Source organism: Amblyraja radiata, chromosome 8 (assembly GCF_010909765.2).
Source record: "Amblyraja radiata isolate CabotCenter1 chromosome 8, sAmbRad1.1.pri, whole genome shotgun sequence".
Lineage (NCBI taxonomy): Eukaryota > Metazoa > Chordata > Chondrichthyes > Rajiformes > Rajidae > Amblyraja > Amblyraja radiata.
The window spans coordinates 43116628-43143812 of NC_045963.1; the positions used below are offsets into that span (position 1 = coordinate 43116628).

The 27185-nt window shown below is 43.9% G+C and overlaps 1 protein-coding gene across 3 annotated transcripts in view; it reads left to right on the plus strand.

Annotated features, from left to right (window-relative positions):
* Positions 1-27185, plus strand: part of map3k4 (mitogen-activated protein kinase kinase kinase 4) — a 168012-nt gene that overhangs the window by 15700 nt on the left and 125127 nt on the right. For all 3 annotated transcript variants that reach the window (XM_033025715.1, XM_033025714.1, XM_033025716.1), the window contains exon 2: positions 17602-17780. In XM_033025715.1, coding sequence (XP_032881606.1) covers positions 17602-17780 — 179 coding nt within the window. The remainder of the gene's footprint in view (positions 1-17601; positions 17781-27185) is intronic.

Sequence of the window (27185 nt, forward strand, 5' to 3'; positions counted from 1 at the left end):
GACTTGATTTTTAAAATCTCAAAATTTTGTAACATTGCTACTCTGTGATGGTCATCTCGGAGTCAAGTGGCAACTCTGGTCTGTAGACACGAGGAACTGCAGATGCAGGAATCACGAGCAAAACACAGAGCGTTGGACGAGCCTGACCCTTTGAGTTCCTCCATCACTTTGTGTTGAAGTCAGGTCCGGACATTGCTTGGCTCAGTCTCAGGCGCCGGCTAACTAGGAAGGTCGAGTCAAAGTCCAGCACTAACACTCAAGAAATAAAGTTTGCGGCCTGATGTTCCCAATATTTAATTGAAATCATTAATAAAGTAAATAAATAGATACCGGTCTAATCAGTATCTACGGGATTGGACAGGCTAGATGCAGGAAGAATGTTCCCGATGTTGGGGGAGTCCAGAACCAGGGTCCCAGTTTTACAGTCTACCGTGGGAACTCTTTAACTCAGTAAAGTAAAGTAGCCTTTATTGTCATATCAGCGCACAGGCAGCAGTTGATTGTTGCTCTATTCATTTTCCCAGGGGGTCGGGACGGGACTGGAGTTGGGAGGGAAAGGTGGGGGAGTCGAGGGAGAGGAGGGGGAGACAGATGGGGGTGTCTTCATTTACTGGCGGCGGGTGTCTGTCACTGAAACAGGCAGGTGAGATTTCACATCCACCTTGTGTGTGCCTCTCTCTCTCTCTCCCTCCCTCCCTCTTACACAGGCTGAGAGACTCTGCCTCTGTGAGTGTACGTCTCTTTCTCCCCCTCTCCCACACACAGTAAGACCGAGGTACTGTGCTCAGTCCATCTGTGTCTCCCACATACACAGTAAAACATGTCTCCAAATGAGCCAATTCAACCAAGGGAGGATATTTATAGTGTGTGAAAAAAAAGTGACATCATTTGTGCCACGTGATGATTTAACAACACTTCACAATGTTCATTCAAGATTTAACGGGAAAGCTCGGGAGACGGACAAGTCACTCGCACAAATAACAGAAATGCCGAGTACCGTGGGAACTCTTTATCTACCCCCCGTTATATCGTGTGATATCGTGCTAGACCACGACCACTTCACTCTGGTTACATCTTGCGTTAAGTCGCCCCGTGAAAAAGCCGCATTGGTTTCTCACGCTGGAGAGAGCCACAGGAGTGGGTTAGTGGAAGAAAATACTTTTGCCATGAGCATGTGGTACCAAACTGGAGAGGAGCAGCCAGGAAGAGCAAAGTATCAGAGGTTATGGGGAGAACAGGTATCAGAGGTTCTGGGGAGAAGGCAGGAGAATGGGGTTAGCAGGGAGAGATAGATCAGCCATGATTTAATATAGAAGCATAGAAAAGCGGTGCAGGAGGAGGCCATTTGTCCCTTCGAGCCTAAAAAATGTTAAGGCAGCTGGTCTTGCTTATCTGTTCTTCAAAGACCTTGAGTCTTCAGTAATCAAAAATATGTTCTTTTGAATATGTTGAATGTTTCTGCCGCCACACTCCTGAGTGTAGAAAGCCACGACCTGTTCAGGGAAGAAACCTCTAATCTCTATTGTAAATGGTTGATCTTTTATTCTGAAACTGTGCCCCTGGTTCTAGGTTGTCTCTTGAGTTGGAGACATCCCTCCTGGAATCTTTTTGTTTCAAAAGGTCATCATCAGTTTGACCTTCCTTTGCTCCCATGAACCTTGTACATTCTGTGAACTGCCACCAATGGTAATATATCCTTCTTTGAATAAAGTTTCAAAAATGTTCGAAGTATGCTCTTGTCAATCCCCTTTACATTTGTAATAAGACATTTAAACTTTGTACTCTGTCCCCTTTGTAATAAAGGACAGCATTCCATATGCCGGTCTAATTACCGGCTGCACCTGCAAGCTAAGTATGCTGCATGTACTGTATGAGAATACTGCCATCCGTCTGAACAGCAACATTCTGCAATCTCTCTATTTAAATCGGCTTTTCTCCCTTGCCGAAGTGGATAAACATACATATCACCTGCTAAACTTTTGGCCACTAGCCTCACCTACAGCCTGGTTTCTTCCTTGTCAGTTGCTTTCCAGCCTACCTTAACATCATTAGAAAATTTGGCAACAATTCATTTGGTCCTTTAACCTAAGCAATTTAGGTAAATATTCATAGGCCTGGCACTGATTCTGTGGAACCCCACATGTTACAGTTTACCACTGAAAATGATCCATTTATACAAACACTCTTCTGTTAGCTAGCCAATCTTGTAAGCTAATATTACTTAGCTCTTGTTTTGTGTAGTAAACCTACTGATTACGTCTGTAAATACAATATATCTATAGGTTTCCCTTTACTCAGCCTGGTTTTGCATTCTCTACAAACTGCTAAATATATCAAGCACAATTCCCCTGTCACACAATCATTTTGATTCTGCTTTAACTAAGATTTTTGTCTAACTATAACTGGGGGGTAAATATCACCTATTTCTGATGACATATGACAGGTTGACTTCAGTCTTCATCCTTTATTGGATAAGGGATTAGATTTGCATTTTTCTGAAAAAGTGGAACCTTTCTAGAAAGGTTTCGGGCACAGTGGCTCCATGAGTAGAGCTGCTACTTCTCGGCCCCAGTGACCCATGTTCAATTCTGACCTCTTGTGCTGTCAATGCGGAATTTTGACATTTTTTTTGTGACCACATGGGTTTCTTCTGGTTGCTTGGGTTTCCTTCCACATCGGAGAAATGTGAGGTTTGGTTGGCTAATTGGCTGCAGTAAAATGCCCTGAATGCATAGGTGAATGGTGGCTAGGGTTAGGCATGTATAAAAATCAGTGCTTTATAGTTAGTGTGGACATGGTGGGTCGAATAGCCTGTTTCTGTGCAATATCTCATTTTGACAACCATAAAGGGGGATTTTAGAAGATTGATGCATTCACCATAGCAAGACAATCACAAGACACAAGGATGCAGATAGTTGGTTTTGGTTTGTTATTGTCACATACCGAAGTAAAGTGACAAGCTGTTTTGCATGCTATCAGATCAGATAATACTAGAAATTATATACAATCAGTGCAATAGGTGGAGTGAAGAAAAAGGTACATGATGGAGAATATATTTCTCAGCATTGTAACGTAACAGTTTCAGGGATATCCCCAATGAGGCAGGATGGAAAATTGGGACTATACCTTAGATTATAGAGGGACCGTTCAGAAGTTGGGTAACAGAAGGGACGAAGCTGTTCAAGTTCATTTCAATTGTCAGGCATTAATTCCGTTGTTCTGCATTGTAAATTTTCCTTGGTGATTGAGTCTTGTTCCCCTCCCCATTTTGCCTCTGGAATATGCACTGCAATAGGCATGTGTTTAGCAGAATTTAAATATTTGTTGAAACTTTGTTCTTTTTATTCCCAACCACTAACTAACGAACTAACCAACCTCAATTCTCAACACTAGTCTTGTCTCCCAGTGACCTAAGGCATACCCTTGGTAATATGTTGTATCGTAGAAATGCATACTTTGGTCTCTTGCTGACTTGCACAAATCATACCTTTTTTAGTTATCTTTTGACTTATGTTTTGCAATTCTCAGATTTACCTTTAATCTTTGCATTACATCCATTTTCTTTCGTTCTTATCTTAAATTTCTCAGTAGCATATAGGTTTATGAAATCTATACATAACTAAAACTCCGATCTTGTTATCTTCCGGTTTGGCGGTCATTCTATTTGTGCAAAAACGGTACCCGATAGCGTTACGATTTTTCTCCAGCACCACCGTTCCCCTGTTATGCGATTGCACCAAGTTTCGTTCCGATCGATGGAAGCTGGTAAGAGTTATCGAGGTGTACATTTTTTTTAAACCATGCATGCGCAGATCGATTGCCTCCTGCCATTCAGCGCCGCGCGGATTGGTCCCTTCTACTGTCACTCCACGGGACGGTCTGCTCCTTCCTGCGCCATCGAGTCTTTACTGCAACTGCGGGAGGCTCTGGTTGGCTGGCGGAGGTCTCCAACAGTACACAATTTTCGGCGGGGGGGACCGGAAACGGCCCGACCCAACCCCACCCAGCCCAGCCAACATGGAATCGGAGATGGTGTCGATGTCGCCAAACGGAAAGCGGAGACTCTGATCCCGGCGGAGAAAAACGATCAGCGACCAGTGCCCGCACTGAGTCCCCATCGCACCACCAGCCCCTTCCCCTCTGATCCCCCTCACTGGCTCCGGCCCCCCTCTCCCATGATACCGCACTCTCCCCATGGCCCTTCCCCCATCTTTTCTCCAAGCTCTCTTCCCCTCTCCCCCCCACACACCCCTCCCTGCCACACACCCCTCCCTGCCACACACCCCTCCCTACCACACACCCCTCCCTACCACACACCCCTCCCTGCCACACACCCCTCCCTACCACACACCCCTCCCCTGCCCACACACATCCCTCTCCCACACACCCCTCCCCCCCACCACTACCCCCCGGCCCACACACCCGTCTCCCCACAACCCCCCCGCCCACACACCCCGACAACGCGTGCCCCCACAACGTCACACTCCCCCGCCCACACACCCCTCCAATCACAACCCCCCCCGCCCACACACCCCTCTCCCCGACAACCCCCCCCCCCCCCCCCCATCACACATCCCCTGTGGTGACTGGGACCCAATGGGTCCCACTTAGTCTAGTATTTCCAAAATATAATCTTCTGACCTTTTAGCAGTAAAACATTTCTAAAGGGGATGTTTATCTGGAATTTATGGAGCTTTAGCAGTAATTGCGGACAAATCTGGAAGATATCTGGACATATTTGGATTCTGAACCATATTTACTTCTTGAAACTTTCTAGGAACTTGTTCAGGAAGTCCATCTCGTGGGTGGGATTGAGGCAGAGGGACCCTATACACCCAGGTTTTGCCTAGTGTTTGCTGCTTGATCTTGATACCAACTCCTCATGTCCATTTTATGCATTTTGGATATGTAATGTCTTGGGATATTTTCTATTTTTGATGTGCTCTATAAATCAAACTCTTGGTCTGTCAAAATAGTTTGGACATTCAAGAAGGAACTGCAGAAGCTGGAAAATCGAAGGCAGACAAAAATGCTGGAGAAACTAAGCGGGTGAGGCAGCATCTATGGAGCGAAGGAAATAGGCAACGTTTCGGGCCGAAACCCTTCTTCAGATATATTCAAAAATGGTTTGGACACAAGGAACTGCAAATGCTGGTTGACAAAGAAATGATAGAGTGACATTGAAGAGTGCTGTCTCAAAGAGACAGTCAATATCATTGAGGACACACTCCACCCTGGCCATGCTCTTATTTCACTCCTGCCATTGGGAAGAAGTTATAGGAGTCTGAAAACTAATGTCCAGATTCAGGAACAGCTTCTTCCCAGCATCCATCAGGATGTTGAACACTATGAACTCCAGCTAAATTCCGAACTGCCTTGGTTGCACTTGGGACTTTGTTTTGTTTTGCACTATATTGTTTTTTTTTAATTTATTGAACTTTTTTGTTATATTGTCTTAAGTGCCGTTTACAAACCTGTTGTGCTGCGTAATAATTTTATTGCTGTACAAATGACAATAAAATATCCTTGACTCTATCTTTACAATTGTTGATCCAAATTATAGCTGAGAACTAATATTTCCTCATTCCTTGAAAATGTTCAGTCAGGCAACGTGGAGGCATCTGGCAATTGAGTACATATTGATGCATTAAAATAAATCCCTGCAACAGGGATAATTAAATTGTATGCTGCACTTACAGCATGTGCACCGGTTTGAGTAACCATGGGAACTGTTAAATGTTGATGTTATTGCATTGTAGCCTATGATCTTTTGGCTTTAAGTAATTTTCTCTTTAAAAAATAGTAAGCTCTTTGGATCAGATTGTTAAAGGCCAATTAATCTTGGTCTCCTTTTAAATAATTTCCCTCTCAACTTGACCATAAACCCCCTAGTTCTGGACTCCTTTACCCTGTGAAATATATTGGGACTCTTCACCATATCATGTGATTTAAAAAAAAAATTGTATACGTGTAAGGTCATCCCTAAGCTGAGTATGCTCCAGGAGGAAAAACGTCCCAACTGGTCCTTGTAACTCAAGACCTGGAATCTTGGAATATCCTGGTGAATCTTCTCTGCAACCTTATCAGCTTTTGGATAGGGGCGTGGATATGCAGGAAATGGAGGAGTATGCATAATTTGCAGGCAGAGCAGATATGTTTAACTTGGTATCATGTTTGCAAAGACATTGTGAGCCGAAGGGCCTGTTACTGTGCTGACTGTTCTGTGTTATATTTTTTTAAATCTTAAGTTTTCAATGCAGCTCTTTCATATCCTGATCAATTTAGACAGCCAACTTCAAGACATCAGTATGTGTGCACAGAGGACACCCTGTTCCTGCACTTCCTATAATTTTGCTCTGTTTTGTTTATGTTGCCTCACCGCATTCGTGCTATGAAAATTGACATCGTGTGCACCAGTCTATTTCCACATTTGTAGCTTTTTTTGTCATCACCAAGTTTAAAAATTCTACATACAGGCACAAAACATCCAAGCCTTAGTTGTTTAATACATATCCAGAAATTGACCTGGGGGGGGGGGGGGGGGGGTGGTGGGAACATCCAGTTTAAGAATAACAGTTCTTTATAACTAATTTCTGTTTTTTACAATACATTTTTTTTTTGGTCGCCAATACAACTATTTTTGAACTCGATGACTCGTTAGAAAAATGTGAAGAAAAAAGATGAAAATCTTTTGCAGCTACCCTACCCTTTCAGCTACTATTTCATAAAACATAATCTCCCCTCAGGCAGTCCCTTGTGGTTGACGATGGCTCGGTTGGGAAACTGTCTCCCTGCTAATCAAAGCACTCTACAGTGCTGGGCCCCTCTCATCACAACGCAACACAACAGCTTGGCTTTGCCTACACAATAGCAGCAAATATTTGCGTGCCTCTGACATTCTCCAACTTTTAAAACATGCCTGGACGCCGTTTCTTAAAAATTATTTGAAAACTACTGTTAAGGCGTTCCGGCTTTCGGCGGCGGCGACATCACCACGGAGGTCTGCTGGATTGGAGGACGGCATCTTCGGCCTGGATCAATCGCCTCAGCGCAGAGGGAGAACAAGGAGGGAAGAGACGGAGACTAAGACTTTGCCTCCATTACAGTGAGGATGTGCTTGGTGAACTTACTGTGGTGGATGTTTAATTTGTGTTTATTGTATGTTTTGTTATTATTGATTCTGTGTATGACTGCAGGCAACATAATTTCGTTCAGACCGAAAGGTCTGAATGACAATAAAGGAATCTAATTCTAATAAATTTTTAAGTTCACACAATAATAAAATCCATTTAAAGTAACTGAGTTAAATGAGATCTAGATTTTGGTGGCCATGGATTTTCTTCCCTGGCTCTTTCTTGGCACAGGTACTGAGCACATTTCTCAGTGGAAAACTAGTAAATCTGTGCTGCTCCATTGAACTCCACATGGATTCCATCCATGCGGTGCAGGCATACCTGGGCTGTCCCTTAGCTGGAGTGAAAGTGCATCTCTTTTTTTAACATTAGTGGGTGGTGAGAGCGTGGAACACGCTGCTGGGAGTATTGGGTGAAGCAGATACGTTAGTGGCATTTAAAAGACTTGCATAGGCATATAGATATGCAGGGAATGGAAGGATATGGGTTATGTGGAGGTAGGTAAGTGATGTTGGGCACAGACATGTGGGCTGGAGGGCCTGTTCTGTGTTGCACGTGCTTGGGGGTCTTGAACTTATGCCTAGTTAAGTGCTTAAATGCTGGCAGAATCAAAACTTTTTTTCTCGGTCTTGAAGTGAAAGTTCTTCTCCGGCAACTATTATATTTCGCTGTGTTATTTAAAATGCCCCTTTCATGTGGTTGTTGAAGATTTCTGACTTGTATTTGTCCAAAATGATGAAGGCTTGAATCATGGAGTGATGTAATGTTGAGATAATTAACCTCATGCTTTGTGCAAGAACCTGTCAAAGCAGTAAATGAAAATTGCTCTTTTTCAATGTTCCAACATAAACATTGTGAACAAGGCCAAAGTTACACTTTACTTTGAACTATAATGTTTTATTTGGGCAGATGTTAATGCACTTTGGAAGGAAGCATACAAAAATAGAATATTGAACTAAAATGTTGGTGCACTGTGTGGTCTTGGAGAATTGGCCCACGAGATGTAGAAAGTAAAAGTGGCTACAGCAAGTTATGAAGAAAGTACATGGTATGGCCTTTGTCACAAACGTGTTACAATACAAAAGAAGATCCTTGCTTCTTCTTCCGTGTCCTTATGCTATATAGTGGCTCGCCACTGCTGTACACATTGTTGCGCTATTGGAGTGTTAAGTGCAAGGTCTGCAGTAGTACATGGATTATCCAGCAATGGGCATTGCAGTAGGTGTTGAATTGTCTGGGTCTGTGTGCCACAGTCACAGGTTGTTGTAACTTCAATGTAGCCCCATTTGTGCATTGTCACACTTGACCGCCCTACCCTGGTTCACAATTGGTTGCGACGTCTCTAGTTTAGCCAGTGTTCATCAGCACCTGGTGGTAAGCGCTCTGCTGCTGGTATGCCCATCTTGGTGGAAATAGGGACAGTGGCTCGTCTGTTCTTCCACATCTGGAGGCGAGCTTCAGTTGGTGGTGACGCTGGTTCGGAAGCTCTTACGGGATTTTAACTGCCTAGGCTGTGTAATGGGTGTCTATCGTCTGTCAGTTGTTTCAGACGCTCTGTCCTACTTGCAACAGCTCTCCTGATGTCTGGGGGAGCGATGCCAGCCAATAGGTAGACGTTGCTTATGTCCGTAGATTGGAGGCAACCAGTAATGCTACGGCTGCTGGCATTCAAGGATGTCTATCTTCTTTGCATGTGTAGATCTCTCCCAAGCAGGGCAGGCGTATTCTGCAGCAGAGAAGTAGAGTGCTAAGGCTGTAGTACGTACTATTGTTGGGTTGGCACCCCATTTGGTGGTGGTGAGTTTGTTCAATATGTTGTTGCAGGTGCCCACCTTTGCTTTAGTTTTTTCCGCAAGTGCCTTGAATGTTAAGCAGCAATCGAGTGTGACTCCAAGGTAGACTGGGTTTGGGCAATGTGTTAGTGGGAGTCTAGACCATGTGGGAGTCTAGACCAGTTGATGGTTAGCCTCTTGGTTTCTCAGGTGGAATGCACAGACCTGTGTTTTCGATGGGTTGGCACGCAGCTGGTTTTCCTCATAGTATGAAGATAAACCGGTGAGTGCCTCTGTCAGCGTTGTCGCAACATCTTGGAACTGTGTACCTTGTGCTGTTATAGAGAGGTCGTCAGCATAGATTAAACCAGGGCTCTCGCTTAACTTTTCTTCCCTGTTGCCAGCCGGGCAACCTAGGCAGCTTTTTAGGTTGCCAAATGACAGTTTAGGTGGCCACTTAAGACGGCTTGCATGACACGTGCGATAATGTGCTTGGATGAAATGCGTAGTTACCAGTCAGAATTATGGTCAATGAAGTATTCACATATTATTTCTGCTTCAAATAAAGTCACAAACTAAACATGTTCACCAATCAAGACATGATTGGTGAACAAGACGCACTGATCTGTGTTGTAGTCAATGCCTATTATGTTCTGTTGTGCTGAAGCAAAGCAAGAATTTCATTGTCTTATAAGGGACACATGACAATAAACTCACTTGAACACTTGAACAATTGATATATACCACAATGACATGTAGCAAAATTACAATACAGTATCTCATCTCTTTTTACACGTTGCAATGAATGCAATTTCTATTATTTCTTTCCACTTCCAAACAAAATTCTGGTTGGATTATTCAGCGTATGATCAACCTCGGTGAGACCAAGCGCTGACTTGGCGATCGCTTCGCACACACCTACACTCAGTTCGCAATAACCAACCTGATCTCCCGGTGGCTCAGCACTTCAACTCCTCCTCACATCCTGAATCCGACCTTTCTGTCCTGGACCACCTCCATGGCCAGAGAGAGGCCCACCGCAAATTGGAGGAACAGCACCTCATATTTCGCTTGGGTAGTTTACACCCCAGCGGTATGAACATTGGTTTCTCCAATTTCAGGTAGTCCTTGCTTTGTCCCTCCTTCCCCTCCCATTCCCAGCTCTCCCACAGCGTATTGTCTCCGCCCCTTCCTTTCTTTTTCCTGAACCCCTGACATCAGTCTGAAGAAGGGTCTCGACCCGAAACGTTGCCTATTCCTTCGCTCCATAGATGCTGCCTCACCCGCTGATTTTCTCCAGCTTTGTCTACCAACAGGATCCCACCACTGGCCACATCTTCCCATCTCCTCCCCTGTCGGCTTTCCGCAGGGACCAATCCCTCCCTAATTCCCTGGTGAATTCGTTCCTTCCCACCCAAACCACCCCCTCTTCTGGCACTTTCCCTTGCAACTGCAGGAAATGCTATACCTGTCGCTTTACCTCCCCCCTTGACTCCATTCAAGGACCCAAGCCGTCTTTTCCGGGTGCGGCAGAGGTTCACGTGCACCTCCTCCAACTTCATCTATTGCATCCATTGCACTAGGTGTCAGCTGCTCTACATCAGTGAGACCAAGCCTAGGCTTGGGATCGCTTTCCCCAACACCTCCACTCAGTTCGCAATAACCAACCTGATCTCCCGGTGGCTCAGCACTTCAACTCCCCCTCCCATTCCGAATCCGACCTTTCTGTCCTGGGTCTCCTCCATGGCCAGAGTGAGACTCACCGTAAATTGGAGGAGCAGCCTCAAATTTTGCTTGGGCAGTTTATACCCCAGCGGTATGAAAATTGACCTCCAATTTCAGGTCGTCCCTGCTTTCTCCTCCGCTTCCCAGCTCTCCCTCAGCCCACTGTCTCCGCCTCTTTCTTTCTTCTTCCCACCCCCCCCCCCCCCCGCACTGTCACATCAGTCTGAAGAAAGGTCTCGACCCGAAACGTCGCCTATTTCCTTCGCTCCATAGATGCTGCCTCATCCGCTGAGTTTCTCCAGCATTTTTGTCTACCCATTCACACAAGTTCTGTTATCCCACTTTCCTCACTCACTCCCTACACATTAGGGGCAATTTTACAGAGACAAGTTAACCTACAAAGCCAATGCGTCTTTGGGATGTGGGAGGAAACCCACATGCTTGTAGGGAGAATGTGCAAATTCAACACAGCCTGAGGACAGGATCGAATACAGATCTCTGGCGTGTGAGGCAGCAAGTCTACCAGCTGCGCCACTATATTTTGTTTTCCAACACGCAAAAAATTATACGTTGATAACTTTTGGTTACTAAATAAATGAAAATATCCATTTTCAGTTTTAAATCTCTAAGTGACGCTATGTCCTCCTTTATAGCTACTGTATGTTTTAGTTCAGTTCAAGACTATGAGGCAGTACATTGGCCATAAAGTTGCTGCCTAAAATTGCCAGAGACCCGGAATTGATCCTGAATATGGGCGCTGTCTGTATGGAGTTTGCTCCTTTTCCCTTTGATCGCATGGGTTTTCTCTGGGTGCTCCTTCCACATTCCAAAGGTGTGCAGGAACCTTTGTCAGACACAACCCAAAAGGTAATATTTTCCTGTCTGATTCTGTCTGACCTGTTGAGTTACTCCAGCTTTTTGGGTCTATCTTCAGCATCTGCAGTTCCTTCCTACACACACGATAATATATGATAGAACTTTATTAATCCCAGGAGGGAAATTGTGTGTGCGTGTGTGTATAGTTATATATTCATATATAACCGTTTTGTTTTCTCATTTATAACATTGTTTACAGAGTACTATGTTTACATATTCTGTTGAGCTGCTGCAAGAAAGGATTTCATTGTTCTAACTGGGACGTGAGAGAATAAAACACTCTTGACTTGCGTCGTTAATGTGTGGGATAGAACTAGTGTACGGGTGATCGGTGGACTCGGTGGCCGAAGGGCCTGTTTCCACGCTGTATCTTTAAATTAAACTAAAAACACTAAAACCAGAGGAAATCTAAAGAAGGTTCTCTACCCGAAACGTTACCCAATTTCTTCTATCCGGACCGGAGGGAGGTTTATGAGAATGATCGGTTTAACATACGAGGATCGTTTGGTGGCTCTGGGACTGTACTCGCTAGTGTTTAGGATTCGGGGGGGGGGAGGGGGATTTCATTGAAACCTACAGAATAAAAGACCTAGATAAAGTGGACATGGAAAAGATGTTTCCAGTAAGGGGAGAGTCTAGAACCATAGGGGCATAGCCTCAGAATAAAAGGAACTCCGTTAGTAAATAAAAAAGCAAAAACAATTTAAAGTGGAGCGAACAAGATCGCGATTATGCCATATGATAATACTTGTCTAATTTTACATATTTCAATTACATACATTGCCCTCCATAATGTTTGGGCCAAAGACCCATCATTTATTTATTTGCCTCTGTACACCACAATTTGATATTTGTAATAGAAAAAAAATCACATGTAGTTAAAGTGCACATTGTCAGATTTTAATAAAGGCCATTTTTATACATTTTGGTTTCACCGTGTAGAAATTACAGCAGTGTTTATACATAGTCCCCCCATTTCAGGGCACCTATGTTCTAGCCATCTCCTATCATCGGTCCTCATCCGCCGGCACAGCCGGCCACCTTATACATGCGCACAACCACAGCCAGCACCAAAGATCCTTTAGCGAGGATCTTTGGCTAGCACATCTTCGGCCATGGTTGTGCGCATGTGCCACCCTGCACATGCTACTTGCCACTGGTCGGCGTCGGCCACTTTCTCCCTCCCTTTGCATTGTGGGAGATATGGCCGCCATTGCTGTCCGGTCGCTGCCTCGCCGCGACCGCTGAAAATCAACCCAGTTATTTCCTTCGCTCCATAGATGCTGCTGCACCCGCTGAGTTCCTCCAGCAATTTTGTGTACCTTCTTCTATCCGGAGATGCTGGCTGCTCCATGGAGTTCACCCGCACAATTAAAGCATGGAATAGTCTTCACCTTACCATAGTTACCCACCCAGACGCAACTAAATTTAAGGCAGCTCTTTTTTTCCCCAAGAACCCTTTTTTGCTTAAGTCCAAGTCAAGAGAGTTTTATTGTCATGTGTCCCAGAGAGCGTTGATTTTCAGCGGTCGCGGCGAGGCAGCGACCGGACAGCAATGGCGGCCATATCTCCCACAATGCAAAGGGAGGGAGAAAGTGGCCGACGCCGACCAGTGGCAAGTAGCATGTGCAGGGTGGCACATGCGCACAACCACGGCCGAAGATGTGCTAGCCAAAGATCCTCGCTAAAGGATCTTTGGTGCTGGCTGTGGTTGTGCGCATGTATAAGGTGGCCAGCTGTGCCGGCGGATGAGGACCGATGATAGGAGATGGCTAGAACATAGGTGCCCTGAAATGGGGGGACTATGTATAAACACTGCTGTAATTTCTACACGGTGAAACCAAAATGTATAAAAATGGCCTTTATTAAAATCTGACAATGTGCACTTTAACTACATGTGATTTTTTTTCTATTACAAATATCAAATTGTGGTGTACAGAGGCAAATAAATAAATGATGGGTCTTTGGCCCAAACATTATGGAGGGCAATGTATGTAATTGAAATATGTAAAATTAGACAAGTATTATCATATGGCATAATCGCGATCTTGTTCGCTCCACTTTAAATTGTTTTTGCTTTTTTATTTACTAACGGAGTTCCTTTTATTCTGAGGCTATGCCCCTATGGTTCTAGACTCTCCCCTTACTGGAAACATCTTTTCCATGTCCACTTTATCTAGGTCTTTTATTCTGTAGGTTTCAATGAAATCCCCCTCCCCCTCCCCCCCCCCGAATCCTAAACACTAGCGAGTACAGTCCCAGAGCCACCAAACGATCCTCGTATGTTAAACCGATCATTCTCATAAACCTCCTCCGGTCCCTCTCCAAAGTCAGCACATCCTTCCTCTGATATAGGGTCCAAAATTGCTCACAACATTCCAAATGTGGCTACCAGTTCCTTTATAAAGCCTCAGCATTACATCCTTGCTTTTATATTCTTGGACCGTTGTAATGAATCCTAGCAAGAGGTATTTCTCCAACATTGCCTCATAGCCTTGGTCAGAGGTTGTATCTGCAGCACACAAGTGAAAGTTACCATGTGAAGATGCATTTGTATCTTTGGCCTATTGCATCCTTTCTGGTGTGCCTCAATCATCTTTTTATTGTATATCCTTTTACTTTCTGACATTCTCTACTGTAATGTTTCTTCCATTACCCCGGGCTGTGTGTACTTTCATACTTCATTGTGCTGCAAATTGCACTCTGGCTCCTCCCTACCTACATTGGGTGAGAGTTGAGAGTGAGACATTGCAAGGGTACGTAGCGACCGAGGGGGGGAGGGTGTGGGAGGGGGGTGTCCCGCCTCCCATGGTAGGGAGCTTTTGCATTTTTCAGCTTGAAATTGTGCGATCTGGTGCACACTGTAGCGAGTCTTTTAACTTACACTTGAATGCAACATTTATGCTTTATATTGGATTAGGTATGAACACGGATAGGCTAAATTACATTCCTAATTACATTCCACAATAGAGCCAGGCTCTGGTCAACAGGTGCAGCACATGAATGACTATATTCATGTATGGAATTCAGATTATATTCATGCTGTTATGCATATATATACAGAAAAACACAGTGAAACAAGGCAAGAGTCGGACTTCCATCACTGTTCTGCACAAATAAATCAATCAACCTGACCCTTTGAATATAGAAACAAGACGAAAATAATGCCACATATTCAATCATATATGGTTCAATAAAATTAAGATATATATGTAAAAAATATATATGGAAAAAGGCCCTTCAGCCCACCAAGTCCACACCGACCAGCAATCTATCATACACCAGTTCCATCCATCACATAAGGGACAATTTACAGAAGCTGATTAACCTACAAACCAGCACCACTGCTGGGACCACCTCATCTGCACGGGAGAAACTACTTTTTTTCCCCAAAAATCAACCGGCGGGCCGGTAGTTTGACAGCCCTGCTTTAAACCAAGGCCCTCTTGTTCTTGAATCACATATCCCGGGGAAAAAGACTATGCATTCACCTTATATTCCCCTAATGGTTTTTACTCGCCTCTAAAACAATTTTTGCTTTATTTTGAACTTCCAGCACCTGCAGATTTTTGAGTGTGAAAAATTTGTGATCAGCGTGAGAGCGTGAGAATTTTGTGAAATGCGTGAGTCTCACGCTTGATGCGTGAGAGTTGGCAGCCCTGCTAATAATGCAAACATTTTATGCAAGTTCCAATTGTTTGGACAAAAATCACTTATTACTGCTTTATAACAGTTAAGTTACTTCAAGACCATTTCAGAAATTATGGTAGTCAACTAACAATCAACTAACAAATTAAAGCAAACTAAAAAAAATAACATGTTCCCTTTCCTGACTCGACCTCATAAGTACTTTAACGCTGTTAACAGAGCAAAGGAAAATTAATCTCAAGAATCAAAATGGGGAAAGTGGGGGCAATTTTGCCTAAATGGTAATTCTAAGCCCATTCAGATCTGCATAGAGTCAGAGTTACACAACATGTACACGGCTGGCCCAATTTGTCCATAATGATCAAGTTGGCATTCTGGGTGCCCCGGGACTGGCTGCAGTTCCCACATCAGCTCGCGTCCCAGGGACTGGCTGCAGATCTCAGGTCGGCTCGCCTGCCCTGATCCCGCAAAAACGAATTGAAAAAAACCCCCTGCGGTTTTTCAGGTTACGCGCCGGATTCGGCCCTGTGTGCCGTAGGTTGCTGAACCCTGTCCTAGATGTTTGGCCTCATTGTGGTCCCCCCCATGTTTTACAACTGATTCACCTGGTTAGTTCTATCTCCGGCTGCTTCATGTTGTCAGCGGCTGCACATCCAACCAAGAAAGAAGAGAAGAGAAGCAATGCAACGTCACTCACAGCCGTCAACCGACTGCGCTTCCACTGACCCACAGATCACTCTGATGTGGCGCAAAGAGACAAACTGTGCAGGGACTGAAGACAGCGTGAGAATTTTGTCATCAGCGTGAGAGCATAAGAATTGGCTGAAATGCGTGACTCTCACGCTCAAAGCGTGAGAGTTGGCAGCCCTGTCTAAGGCCAGGATGTGACAACACATACACAGGGAGACACATACACAAAGGATGACACACATACACACACACAAGGAGACAGACACACACACACACACACACACACACGGAGGCGCGCGCACACACACGCACACACACACAGGGAGACGCACACACAGAGACACGCACACACACATGCACACAGACACGCACACACACACAGGGAGGCACACACACAAGCACAGGGAGACGCACACACCCAAGGAGACACACACACACACACCTTTCCTTCCCCCCTCCCTCTTTCCTCTTTCCCCTCCCCCCCCTTCATCCCCTTTCTACCTTCCCTCCCCTGTCTCTCTTTGCCTCCAACCCTCCCTTTTTCTCCTTCCCTCTCTCTCTCTTTCTCCCCTCCCTCTCTCCTCCCTCTCTCTCCCGGACGCCCAATTGGGAGTCTGGTGGGCACGGTGCAGCGTGGATTAGCGGTGCTGGCGCTGCATGTGAGTTGAAGGGCAAGAGGGAGGGAGGAAGCGAGGCTGCAGTGGCAGCCGGCAGAGCAGTGCCCGCGGCCGGCACACAGAGGCGCTGACATCCGCTGCCCGGGACCGACCCGCTTCCCCAGACCGTGCAGATCGCTGTCATGTGGCGCAAAGAGACAAACTGTGCAGCAAAAATCGTATGGCTCCGCTATAGGATCTTAGCTGTGCAAGGACTGAAGACAGCGTGAGAATTCTGTCATTAGCATGAGGGCGTGAGAATTGGTTGAAATGCGTGACTCTCACGCTCAAAGCGTGAGAGTTGGCAGCCCTGCTATCTACTCGCCTCTACTACATATTTCATGCCTTTCCCACAGCATGAGTTAATTTCCCAGCAAGGGCATTGATCTCACTTGCTGCAACGTGATACTTGCTGTGTGCCTGTGCTGTCATACTGTCCCCATCCCCCCTGGATTCTATAGACATGGGTGTAGCAGACTGCACGTATCCATTGCCTTTCTGTCTCTCACACTCCACCCCATATAGTTAGGTGTTGCTAATACTATGCTTACTTGATATCATGAACTGTTTTTTGAGAATGTCATAGTTTGTGAGAATTGCTGCAGCTTGCCCCTTGGCCATTTGAGCACCATCTGCTTGCAGATTCACTGGTTAGAGTGCATGATTTTACCTGTAGCTCTGTGCAGTTTTTATCGGTGCGTAAGTTTATTGTTATATATGCAGTACAGTCAACAGTGATTTTTAAAAATCTGCTTGTGTAAAGCTCTCAGCATCAAAAGGAACTCCTTAATCAATTGGAGGTGTTTTCTGTGTGCACCTCCTGTGTTTATTGTCACCTGCAAATGTTGTGCTTCACGTACATTAAGTTTGTGTGTAGACTCAAACTTTACCCGTCACAGAGGAAATACTGCTAAATGTGAAATCAAGTTCTTTATTGAAGTTGTCCTCCACCCAAGCATGTTTTGTGGTTTGGTTGCCTGATTGGTTGGTTCTGTACTTTTAATACCTCAAGAGAAGTTGCTTAAAGCAACACATCTCTTTTTGTTTAATATGAATAGTTTGCAATACAACAAATTGAGCCTCTTTTTGTTCATGCCCTAGGGAAGATGATGCTAATGTAGTTTCTGAAGATTCTGAACCAGAAAGCTATTCTGATGAATCGGGGATTGAAGGTTTTTATGGAACATCGCCACCTAATACCCAGAGGCAGATGAAACGCATGTCAACTAAACATCACAGAAATAATTTGGGGCAAGCAGTTAGTCGTCCTGGCAATAAAGGTCAGTAAATAGTATCATTTTACTTTGGGTTCCAATAGTATCCAGCAATGTGGATGAATTGATAGGATGATATTGGTTTTGCATCATGATGGATGTTGGCAGTAAGGGGTGGTAAGATATGCACTGAATGTGTCTGGTTATACAACTATCCACTGTTGCTCATACAGAGCTCTTTGGGAAAGAGAATTCCAAATTTCCCCAAACCGTTCTGTGCAAAATTAGTCCAAAACGGCTGACCCCTAAGCTTGCATTATGTTCCCTCTATTTAGAGTCGTACAGCATGGAGTGGAAAAAGGCCCTTCGGAACAAATCATTCATGCCGACCAACATGCCCCATTTAAGCTTCCTCTAAGTCTTTCCAATCCAGGTATCTGTCCATTTCTGGTCCCCAGCTAAGGGTCCATCCACTCAACCTGGAATTGTACCTATTTCTCCCCCCCCCCCCCCCCCCTCTCCATTCTGAATGGATCGACTGGGCTTTTTTTCACTGTAATTTAGAAGGCTCAGAGGCGATCTTATAGAAACATATAAACATTTGAAGGGATTGGACAGGATAGATGCAGGAAAAAATGTTCCCGATGTTGGGGAAGTTCAGAACTAGGAGTCACAGTTTAACAATAAGGGATAGGCCATTTAGGATTGAAATGAGGAAAAACATTTTCACCCAGAGAGTTGTGAATCTGTGAAATTCTCTGCCACAGAAGGCAGCAGAGGCCAATTCGCTGGATGTTTTCAAAATAAAGTTAGATATAGCTCTTGGGCTAACATAATCAAGGGATATGGGGAGAAAGCAGGAATGAGGTACTAATTTTGGATGATCAGCCATGACTCGTAGGGCCGAATGGCCTACTCCTGCACATACTTTCTATGTTTCCTACAACTTCACAATTTGCACCTCTTCAATCCGTCTGCTTTAATCTCGGTTCCATCGCCAGTTCCAACCCCCTATCTGCTTGTCTATCAATCTCCTCCAACCCCCCCCCCCCCCCCAACCTGTGTCCACTGATTACTTGCCATGCTTTGTTCTGCCTCTCCTCTCTCCCTGCTTTCATTCACCCCCTACAATCAATCTGAAGAAGGAACTCGACCCAAGCTCTCTGATCCCCAGAGTACTCCAGTACCTTGTGTCCTTTTACTCAACATCCACCATGTGAAACTTTAACCTCATTGAAATATACATGATTCTCCCTCATCCTTAAATCCATAGTGTGCTCATTCTCTTGACAGGCAACTCTCTCATCCCAGGAAGTGACCTAGATTTCCCTTGCAATGCTGCTGGGATTCCTTTGCATACGATTCCTTGGAATACAATTTCCAAAGGAATAATTTGCCATACTTTTAATTATTTGTGTTGACAGTTTTCTTGAATCAAATTGTTAAAAGGTACACTTACCATTAATTCTTCTCAGTGGTAAGTTAAAAGCGCTTTTTCACGGGGCGACTTGACGCAAGATGTAACCAGAGTGAAGTGGTCGTGGTCTAGCACGATATCACACGATATAACGGGGTGTAGATAAAGAGTTCCCACGGTACTCGGCATTTCCGTTATTTGTGCGAGTGACTTGTCCGTCTCCCGAGCTTTCCCGTTGAATCTTGAATGAACATTGTGAACTACACGTGGCACAAATGATGTCACTTTTTTTTTCACACACTATAAATATCCTCCCTTGGTTGAATTGGCTCATTTGGAGACATGCCTATACTAAGTAGTTTCGAGTACAGGATGGTGGTTTTTTTCATTGACGCGCTGTATGCAGCAGCCCACTATGTGCATCGAGGACGCTTGCGTGAAGGCAGAAGGGAGAGATTAATTAAAAAGAGAATTAAGAGGAAGTCTCACTGGGTGAAGCCCATCTTTCAACGGAGACCTCAATTTGGACAATATGATCAACTGCTTAATGTGCTGTGCGAAGAGGATAAAAGTGCATTCACAAACTTTGTCAGAATTTCACCCGAGCTCTTTAATGAGCTGAAGAATAATTTGGGACCTCTGCTGAAGAAGACTGACACTGTAATGAGAAAGGCACTGGAACCAGGGTTGCGCATAGCAATCACCCTCCGCTACTTGGCCTCAGGCGATTCTTATCAAAGTCTATCTTACAACTTTCTGGTCGCCACCAACACCATCTGTGTTATTGTCCGAGAAACCTGTGAGGCGATCATCAAATTTTATTCAGCTGAAGTGATGGAATGCCCCAGTACACCAGATGCGTGGAAGAGAGTTGCACTGGGGTTTGAAAACAGGTGGAACTTTGTTCACACATGTGGGGCTTTGGATGGCAAGCATGTGGCAATTCGTTGTCCACCCAGAGGTGGGTCAAATTATTTCAATTACAAGAAATTCCACTCAATTGTACTCTTGGCGGTGGTTGATCATAACTACAACTTCCTGTATGTGGATGTGGGCACACCTGGAAGTGTTGGTGATGGCCGGATTTGTAAAGAAACCTGGCTTGGAAAGAAAATGGAAGGTGGAACAGCAGGCATGCCTGATCCAGAACCTCTGCCAGGAGAAGACAGCCCGGACATCCCATATGCGATGGTTGCTGACGAAGCCTTTGCACTACGGCCCTGGATTATGAAGCCATATCCACAGCGGAATCTAACTAGGGAACAGAGGATCTTCAATTACAGGCTGTCAAGGGCCAGGAGGGTTGTAGAAAATTATTTTGGCATCTTGGCAAACAGATTTAGATGCTTGCTCAAGAAAATGGAGCAGAAGCCCAAGAATGTGGAGAGTATAGTATATGCAGCATGTGTTCTGCACAACCTGATCCGAATGAGAGGTGCAGCTGCAGGATCAGCAACATCCATCCAGGACGGTGACCTAGTGGACAGTGACACAGGGGGAATAACACTAGGTACATGGAGAAGTGGTGCGACCAAGTCGGAAATGGTCCCACTGCAGCGTTTCAAAGGTAACTCGGGCACATACAGTGTGAAAGAGCAAAGAGGCCATCTCTGCGCTTACTACAATTCACAATTGGTGAGTGTGCCGTGGCAGGACAGCTATATTGATGTGTAGCCGACCACAGGAACACTACTGCATGTTAGCAGAAATGCATAGCAAATAAGCTGACTTTCTAGTGTTGTCCTCTGAAAAGTGCTTCCTATAAGATGTTCGTCCGTAAAACCTGCCATTTAGCACATTGCATTGTCCCTTTTAATGCCTGAGTTTAGGCTTGTTGCGGAGGTTAATGAATATAATGTGTTTAAAATAATCTAGCGTGCCTCATTTGTTGATTTTCGTGTTTGCGAGGCCCTTTTATAGACTAATGTTTGGTGTGATGCACCTTCTCTCAATATGTGCAAGAAGTCGTCTTTTTATATTGTCAAATAGGAATAAAGACTTTGTCTCACATTTACCGTGCTGATTGGCTTATTTTATTTTCTACCGAGAGTGAAACTTTCAAACGTTTAAATGGCTCAACAATTGATGGACCTGAACACTCAAAAATGAAACTTAATGAAAATGTGATTATATCACCTCCCTTCAACTATTTTGTATTTCAGCATGAGAGGGATTATAACATTAGAGACATTCATCTTGTAGTGATGTGTTAATGAAGAATTGCAGACATCAAGCTGATAGTAAAAAATATATTTATTTAACAATGAGGTAAACAAGCACTGACAATCAAACTGCTGAGGTAAAAGCTTTATCACACTTCAGGCTATCATAAAATGTGGAGCCACCAACAGAAACAAAGTAATGCCCAAGAGGAAAAGACACACATATTAACATACAGACATTTATAAAGGATATTGAGAACACCTTTTTTACTCACCTTCTGTCCCCTCTGTCCAGCTTCCGGGTTTACCGTTCGCAGGAGTTCCCACGGTAACCGCAAGAGTTATTACGGATATCGCACTGGCCACTACGTTCATATAATGTTGCAATGCTCAACCACAAGTGTACAAGTCACTCTTGGAGAAATTCAAGCTTGCTTGAATTTTCTCCCGAGTCACCAAGTTACACGATTACCTGCCGTTAGCGCTACGGTGGTCCACGAATGCTGTACTGTTATCGCACGAGGTTCCCACGATGTTAAACTCTGGTTAACTCTTGCGTCAAGTCGCCCCGTGAAAAAGGCCTATAAACAGGCAGCTAATATGCCAGTGCAGTAATCTCTTTTAAAAAATGATGGCAGTGTAATTTTCATGAGGCTGCATGCAAAGTTGTGAAATTCAAGTGATGTTTCTTACTTGCCAGATGCTCTTAACCTCACTAATGGTGTTAACAAGTTGTCATCTTTGAAACAAAACTCTAAATCACTACCACTTCTGATGCATCATGCATAACTGTACCCAATTTTATTTTTGAGTATGCTAAAACATTTCAACAAATCTTGAGGAGAAACTGAGAGCTGCAGATGCTGAGTTACTTTGTGCTGGAGTGACTCGGCGGATCAGGCAGCATCTCTGGCGAAGATGGATAGGTGATGTTTTGGATTGGAACCCTTCATCATTGGGTAGCTTACAACCCAACATGTATGAACATTGAATTCCCCATTTTTAGGTAACTTACTACAAACATTCCCCCCCTCCCCCCCCCCCCTCTCTCTTCCCTGTGTCTCACCTGGGTGCGCATCCATCCCCCCCACCTATATTCCCTCACTTGGCTTCACAATTTGCACTTCTATCCTTGGCTCACACTGTTTTGTCTCTTCATATCAGGACTTTGTCCAACCATCTGCCTATTAAAATGCCTCCTCACCTGTATTCACCTTTCACTGGTTAGGCTTTGTCCTGCCCCCATCTCTTCAGCTAGCTCCCCACCCCCCACAATCAATATGAAGAAGGGTCCCAATCCGAAATGTCACCTGTCCATGTTCTCCAGAGATGTTGCCTGATCTGCTGAGTTAATCCAGCACTTTGTCCTTTTTTTTCCAACAAATCTTGTCTAATAATAAAGTTACGTTTAGTGTTTGATTGATTTAACTGTACAGTGCAGCATTGCCGTTTGTGCTACTTTGTCTCTTTCCCTATTTCATCCTTTAGGTTCAACATTATGCTGTTAAGACCACATTAAAAAAAATGCTCACTCTAGTGTGCAAATACTATACATATACAGTGCACATACTATATTAAAGACACTAATATTACAATTAGTCAAATATTTCACAGAAGCATATTAGGGATGGTAATTTTCTGTACTGAGATTCTTTGAATTCCAAAGTATTAATAATATGCTTGAAATAGGGCTAACCTTCAAATGAAATATCTGGTTTTACCTGGTTTTGTTTTTCCTTCAAAAAAATATTTGTTACTAGAATTTAAATTGTGAAATTACTTATGGGGATGGGTAAGGATTATTTGTCAATTGAAACTTTCCATCGAGGAGAAGCATCTGCTATTTCATATCCATTGCAGTTTGTTGCATTGTCATCTGTGATTAACCCTATCATCGTGTCATTAAATTCTCAGCAAGTCTGCAAATAAGCATCTCGTGGATTTGTGGGCCTGTTCAAATATCTTTGAAAATGATCCTAGGTTTGTTTTATAGTTTAGTTTATTATTGTGCAGAGGTATAGTGAAAAGCATTTTTGTTGTGTGCTATCCAGTCAAGGAAAGGACTATACATGCTTACAATCAGCTGTTCACAGTGTACAGATACAGGATGAAGGGAATATCATTTAATGACGAATGAATGATACTTTATTATCACGTGTGCCATGGGTTCCTTGGTACTGTGAAATGCTTTATTTTGCATACAACCTAGGCAGTACACAAATTTGGCCATGTGTTGGCATGGACAAAGTTACAATAGTATCGAACAGTCCTTTCAACTGCCATCTACCACATGTGGCAACCACCCCGCCAGCTCCCCTTTTGTTCTCGGCTGCCCCACGCCGGGTTCCCCCATTGTTCTCCGCTGACCGCATTGGGCGAGTCGTGCCTGCTTGCCGGGAGTGTCCTGGCCCACAATGGATGTGCCTTCAATAAGACTCAGCAGCTCAGCCTTCCTCCGCTCATCAGACTGATTACATTTAGTTTAGAGATTGGGTGGAACTGAGAAATGGGAAAGGGGTAGCAACACTTATAGGGGTGTATTATAGACCGCCAAATGGGGAGCGAGAATTGGAAGAGCAAATATGTAAGGAGATTGCAGATATTAGTAGTAAGCACAAGGTAGTGATTGTGGGAGATTTCAATTTTCCACACATAGACTGGGAAACACATTCTGTAAATGGGCTGGATGGGTTGGAGTTTGTAAAATGTGTGCAGGATAGTTTTTTGCAGCAATACATAGAAGTACCTCCTAGAGAAGGGGCGGTGCTGGACCTCCTGTTAGGAAATGAGACGGGTCAGGTGGCAGAGGTATGCGTAGTGGAACAGTTCGGGACCAGTGATCACAATACCATTAGTTTCAATATAATTATGGAGAGGGTCAGAACTGGACCTAGGGTTGAGATTTTTGTTTGGAGAAAGGCTAACTTTGAGGATATGCGAAAGGATTTAAAAGGAGTAAATTGGGACATTTTGTTTTATGGGAAAGATGTGGAAGAGAAATGGAGTACATTTAAAGGTGAAATTTTAAGAGTACAGAATCTTTATGTCCCTGTTCGGTTGAAAGGAAATAGTAAAAATTGGAAAGAGCCATGGTTTTCAAGGGAAATTGGACACTTGGTTTGGAAAAAGAGGGAGATCTACAATAGGCAGCATGGAGTAAATGAGGTGCTTGAGGAGTATAAAGAATGTAAAAAGAATCTTAAGAAATAAATTATAAAAGCTAAAAGAAGATATGAGGTTGCTTTGGCAAGTAAGGTGAAAGTAAACCCAAAGGGTTTCTACAGCTATATTAATAGCAAAAGGATAACGAGGGATAAAATTGGTCCATTAGAGAGTCAGAGTGGACAGCTATCTGCAGAGCCAAAAGAGATGGGGGAGATATTGAACAATTTCTTTTCTTCGGTATTCACCAAGGAGAAGGATATTGAATTATGTGAGGTAAGGGAAACAAGTAGAGTAGCTATGGAAACTATGAGATTCAAAGAAGAGGAAGTACTGACACTTTTGAGAAATATAAAAGTGGATAAGTCTCCCGGTCCGGACAGGATATTCCCTAGGACATTGAGGGAAGTTAGTGTAGAAATAGCAGGGGCTATGACAGAAATATTTCAAATGTCATTAGAAACGGGAATAGTGCCGGAGGATTGGCGTACTGTCCATTGTTTAAAAAGGGGTCTAAGAGTAAACCTAGCAATTATAGACCTGTTAGTTTGACGTCAGTGGTGGGCAAATTAATGGAAAGGATACTTAGAGATAATATATATAAGCATCTGGATAAACAGGGTCTGATTAGGAACAGTCAACATGGATTTGTGCCTGGAAGGTCATGTTTGACTAATCTTCTTGAATTTTTTGAAGAGGTTACTCGGGAAATTGATGAGGGTAAAGCAGTGGATGTTGTATATATTGACTTGAGTAAGGCCTTTGTCAAGGTTCCTCATGGAAGGTTGGTTAAGAAGGTTCAATGGTTGGGTATTAATGGTGGAGTAGCAAGATGGATTCAAGTGGCTGAATGGGAGATGCCAGAGAGTAATGGTGGATGGTTGTTTGTCAGGTTGGAGGCCAGTGACTAGTGGGGTGCCACAGGGATCTGTGTTGGGTCCACTGTTGTTTGTCATGTACATCAATGATCTGGATGATGGTGTGGTAAATTGGATTAGTAAGTATGCAGATGATACTAAGATAGGTGGGGTTGTGGATAATGAAGTAGATTTTCAAAGTCTACAGAGAGATTTATGCCAGTTGGAAGAGTGGACTGAAAGATGGCAGATGGAGTTTAATGCTGATAAGTGTGAGGTGCTACATCTTGGCAGGACAAATCAAAATAGGACGTACATGGTAAATGGTAGGGAATTGAAGAATGCAGGTGAACAGAGGGATCTGGGAATAACTGTGCACAGTTCCCTGAAAGTGGAATCTCATGTAGATAGGGTGGTAAAGAAAGCTTTTGGTGTGCTGGCCTTTATAAATCAGAGCATTGAGTATAGAAGTTGGGATGTAATGTTAAAATTGTACAAGGCATTGGTGAGGCCAATTCTGGAGTATGGGGTACAATTTTGGTCGCCTAATTATAGGAAGGATGTCAACAAAATAGAGAGAGTACAGAGGAGATTCACTAGAATGTTACCTGGGTTTCAGCAACTAAGTTACAGAGAAAGGTTGAACAAGTTAGGGCTTTATTCTTTGGAGCGTAGAAGGTTAAAGGGGGACTTGATAGAGGTCTTTAAAATGATGAGAGGGATAGACAGAGTTGACGTGGATAAGCTTTTCCCACTGAGAGTTGGGAAGGTTCAAACAAGGGGACATGACTTGAGAATTAAGGGACAGAAGTTTAGGGGTAACATGAGGGGGAACTTCTTTACTCAGAGAGTGATGGCTGTGTGGAATGAGCTTCCAGTGAAGGTGGTGGAGGCAGGTTCGTTTTTATCATTTAAAAATAAATTGGATAGTTATATGGACGGGAAAGGAATGGAGGGTTATGGTCTGAGCGCAGGTATATGGGACTAGGGGAGAATACGTGTTCGGCACGGACTAGAAGGGTCGAGATGGCCTGTTTCCGTGCTGTAATTGTTATATGGTTATTATATGGTTAACACGGAAACAGACCTTTCGGCCCACCAACTCCACGCCGACCATCGTTCACCCGTTCACACAAGTCCTGATTAACATTGCAAGATAAAGTTCAATTATCATGGAGGCATACAGCGTGGAAACAGGCCCTTTGGCTCAGCTTGCCCACACCGATCAACATGTCCCATCTATACTAGTCCCATCAGCCTGCATTTGTCCCATATCGCCTCTAAACCTATTCTATCCATGTACCTGTCCAAATGATTTTTACATTTGTGAAGATAGAAATGTAAAGGATCCATTCTGAGCTCTCTTTGCTTGGGGTCGCGCAGTGGCAGGATTGCTGCCTTACAACGCCAGAGACTCTGGTTCAATCCTGACTATGGGTGCTGTCTGTACGGATTTTGTACGTTCTCCCTGAGACCACGTGGTTTTTTTCCGAGTGCTCCGGTTTCCACCCACACTCCAAAAGGCATACAGGTTTGTAGGTTAAATGACTTTGGTAAAATTGTCCCTATTGTGTTGGATAATGTTAATTAACTGGGTGCGTGGACTCGGTGGGCCGACGGGCCTGTTTCATGCTGTACAGTGCATTCAGAAAGTATTCAGACCCGTTCACGTGTTCCACATTTTGTTACGTTACAGCCTTATTCTAAAATGGATTAAAACATTTTTTTTATCATCAATCTACACACAATACCTCATAATAAAATAGCAAAAACAGGTGTTTAGAAATGTTTGCAAAGTAATTAAAAATAAATAACTTAAATATCACATTTACATAACTATTCAGACCCTTTACTCAGTACTTTGTTGAGGCAC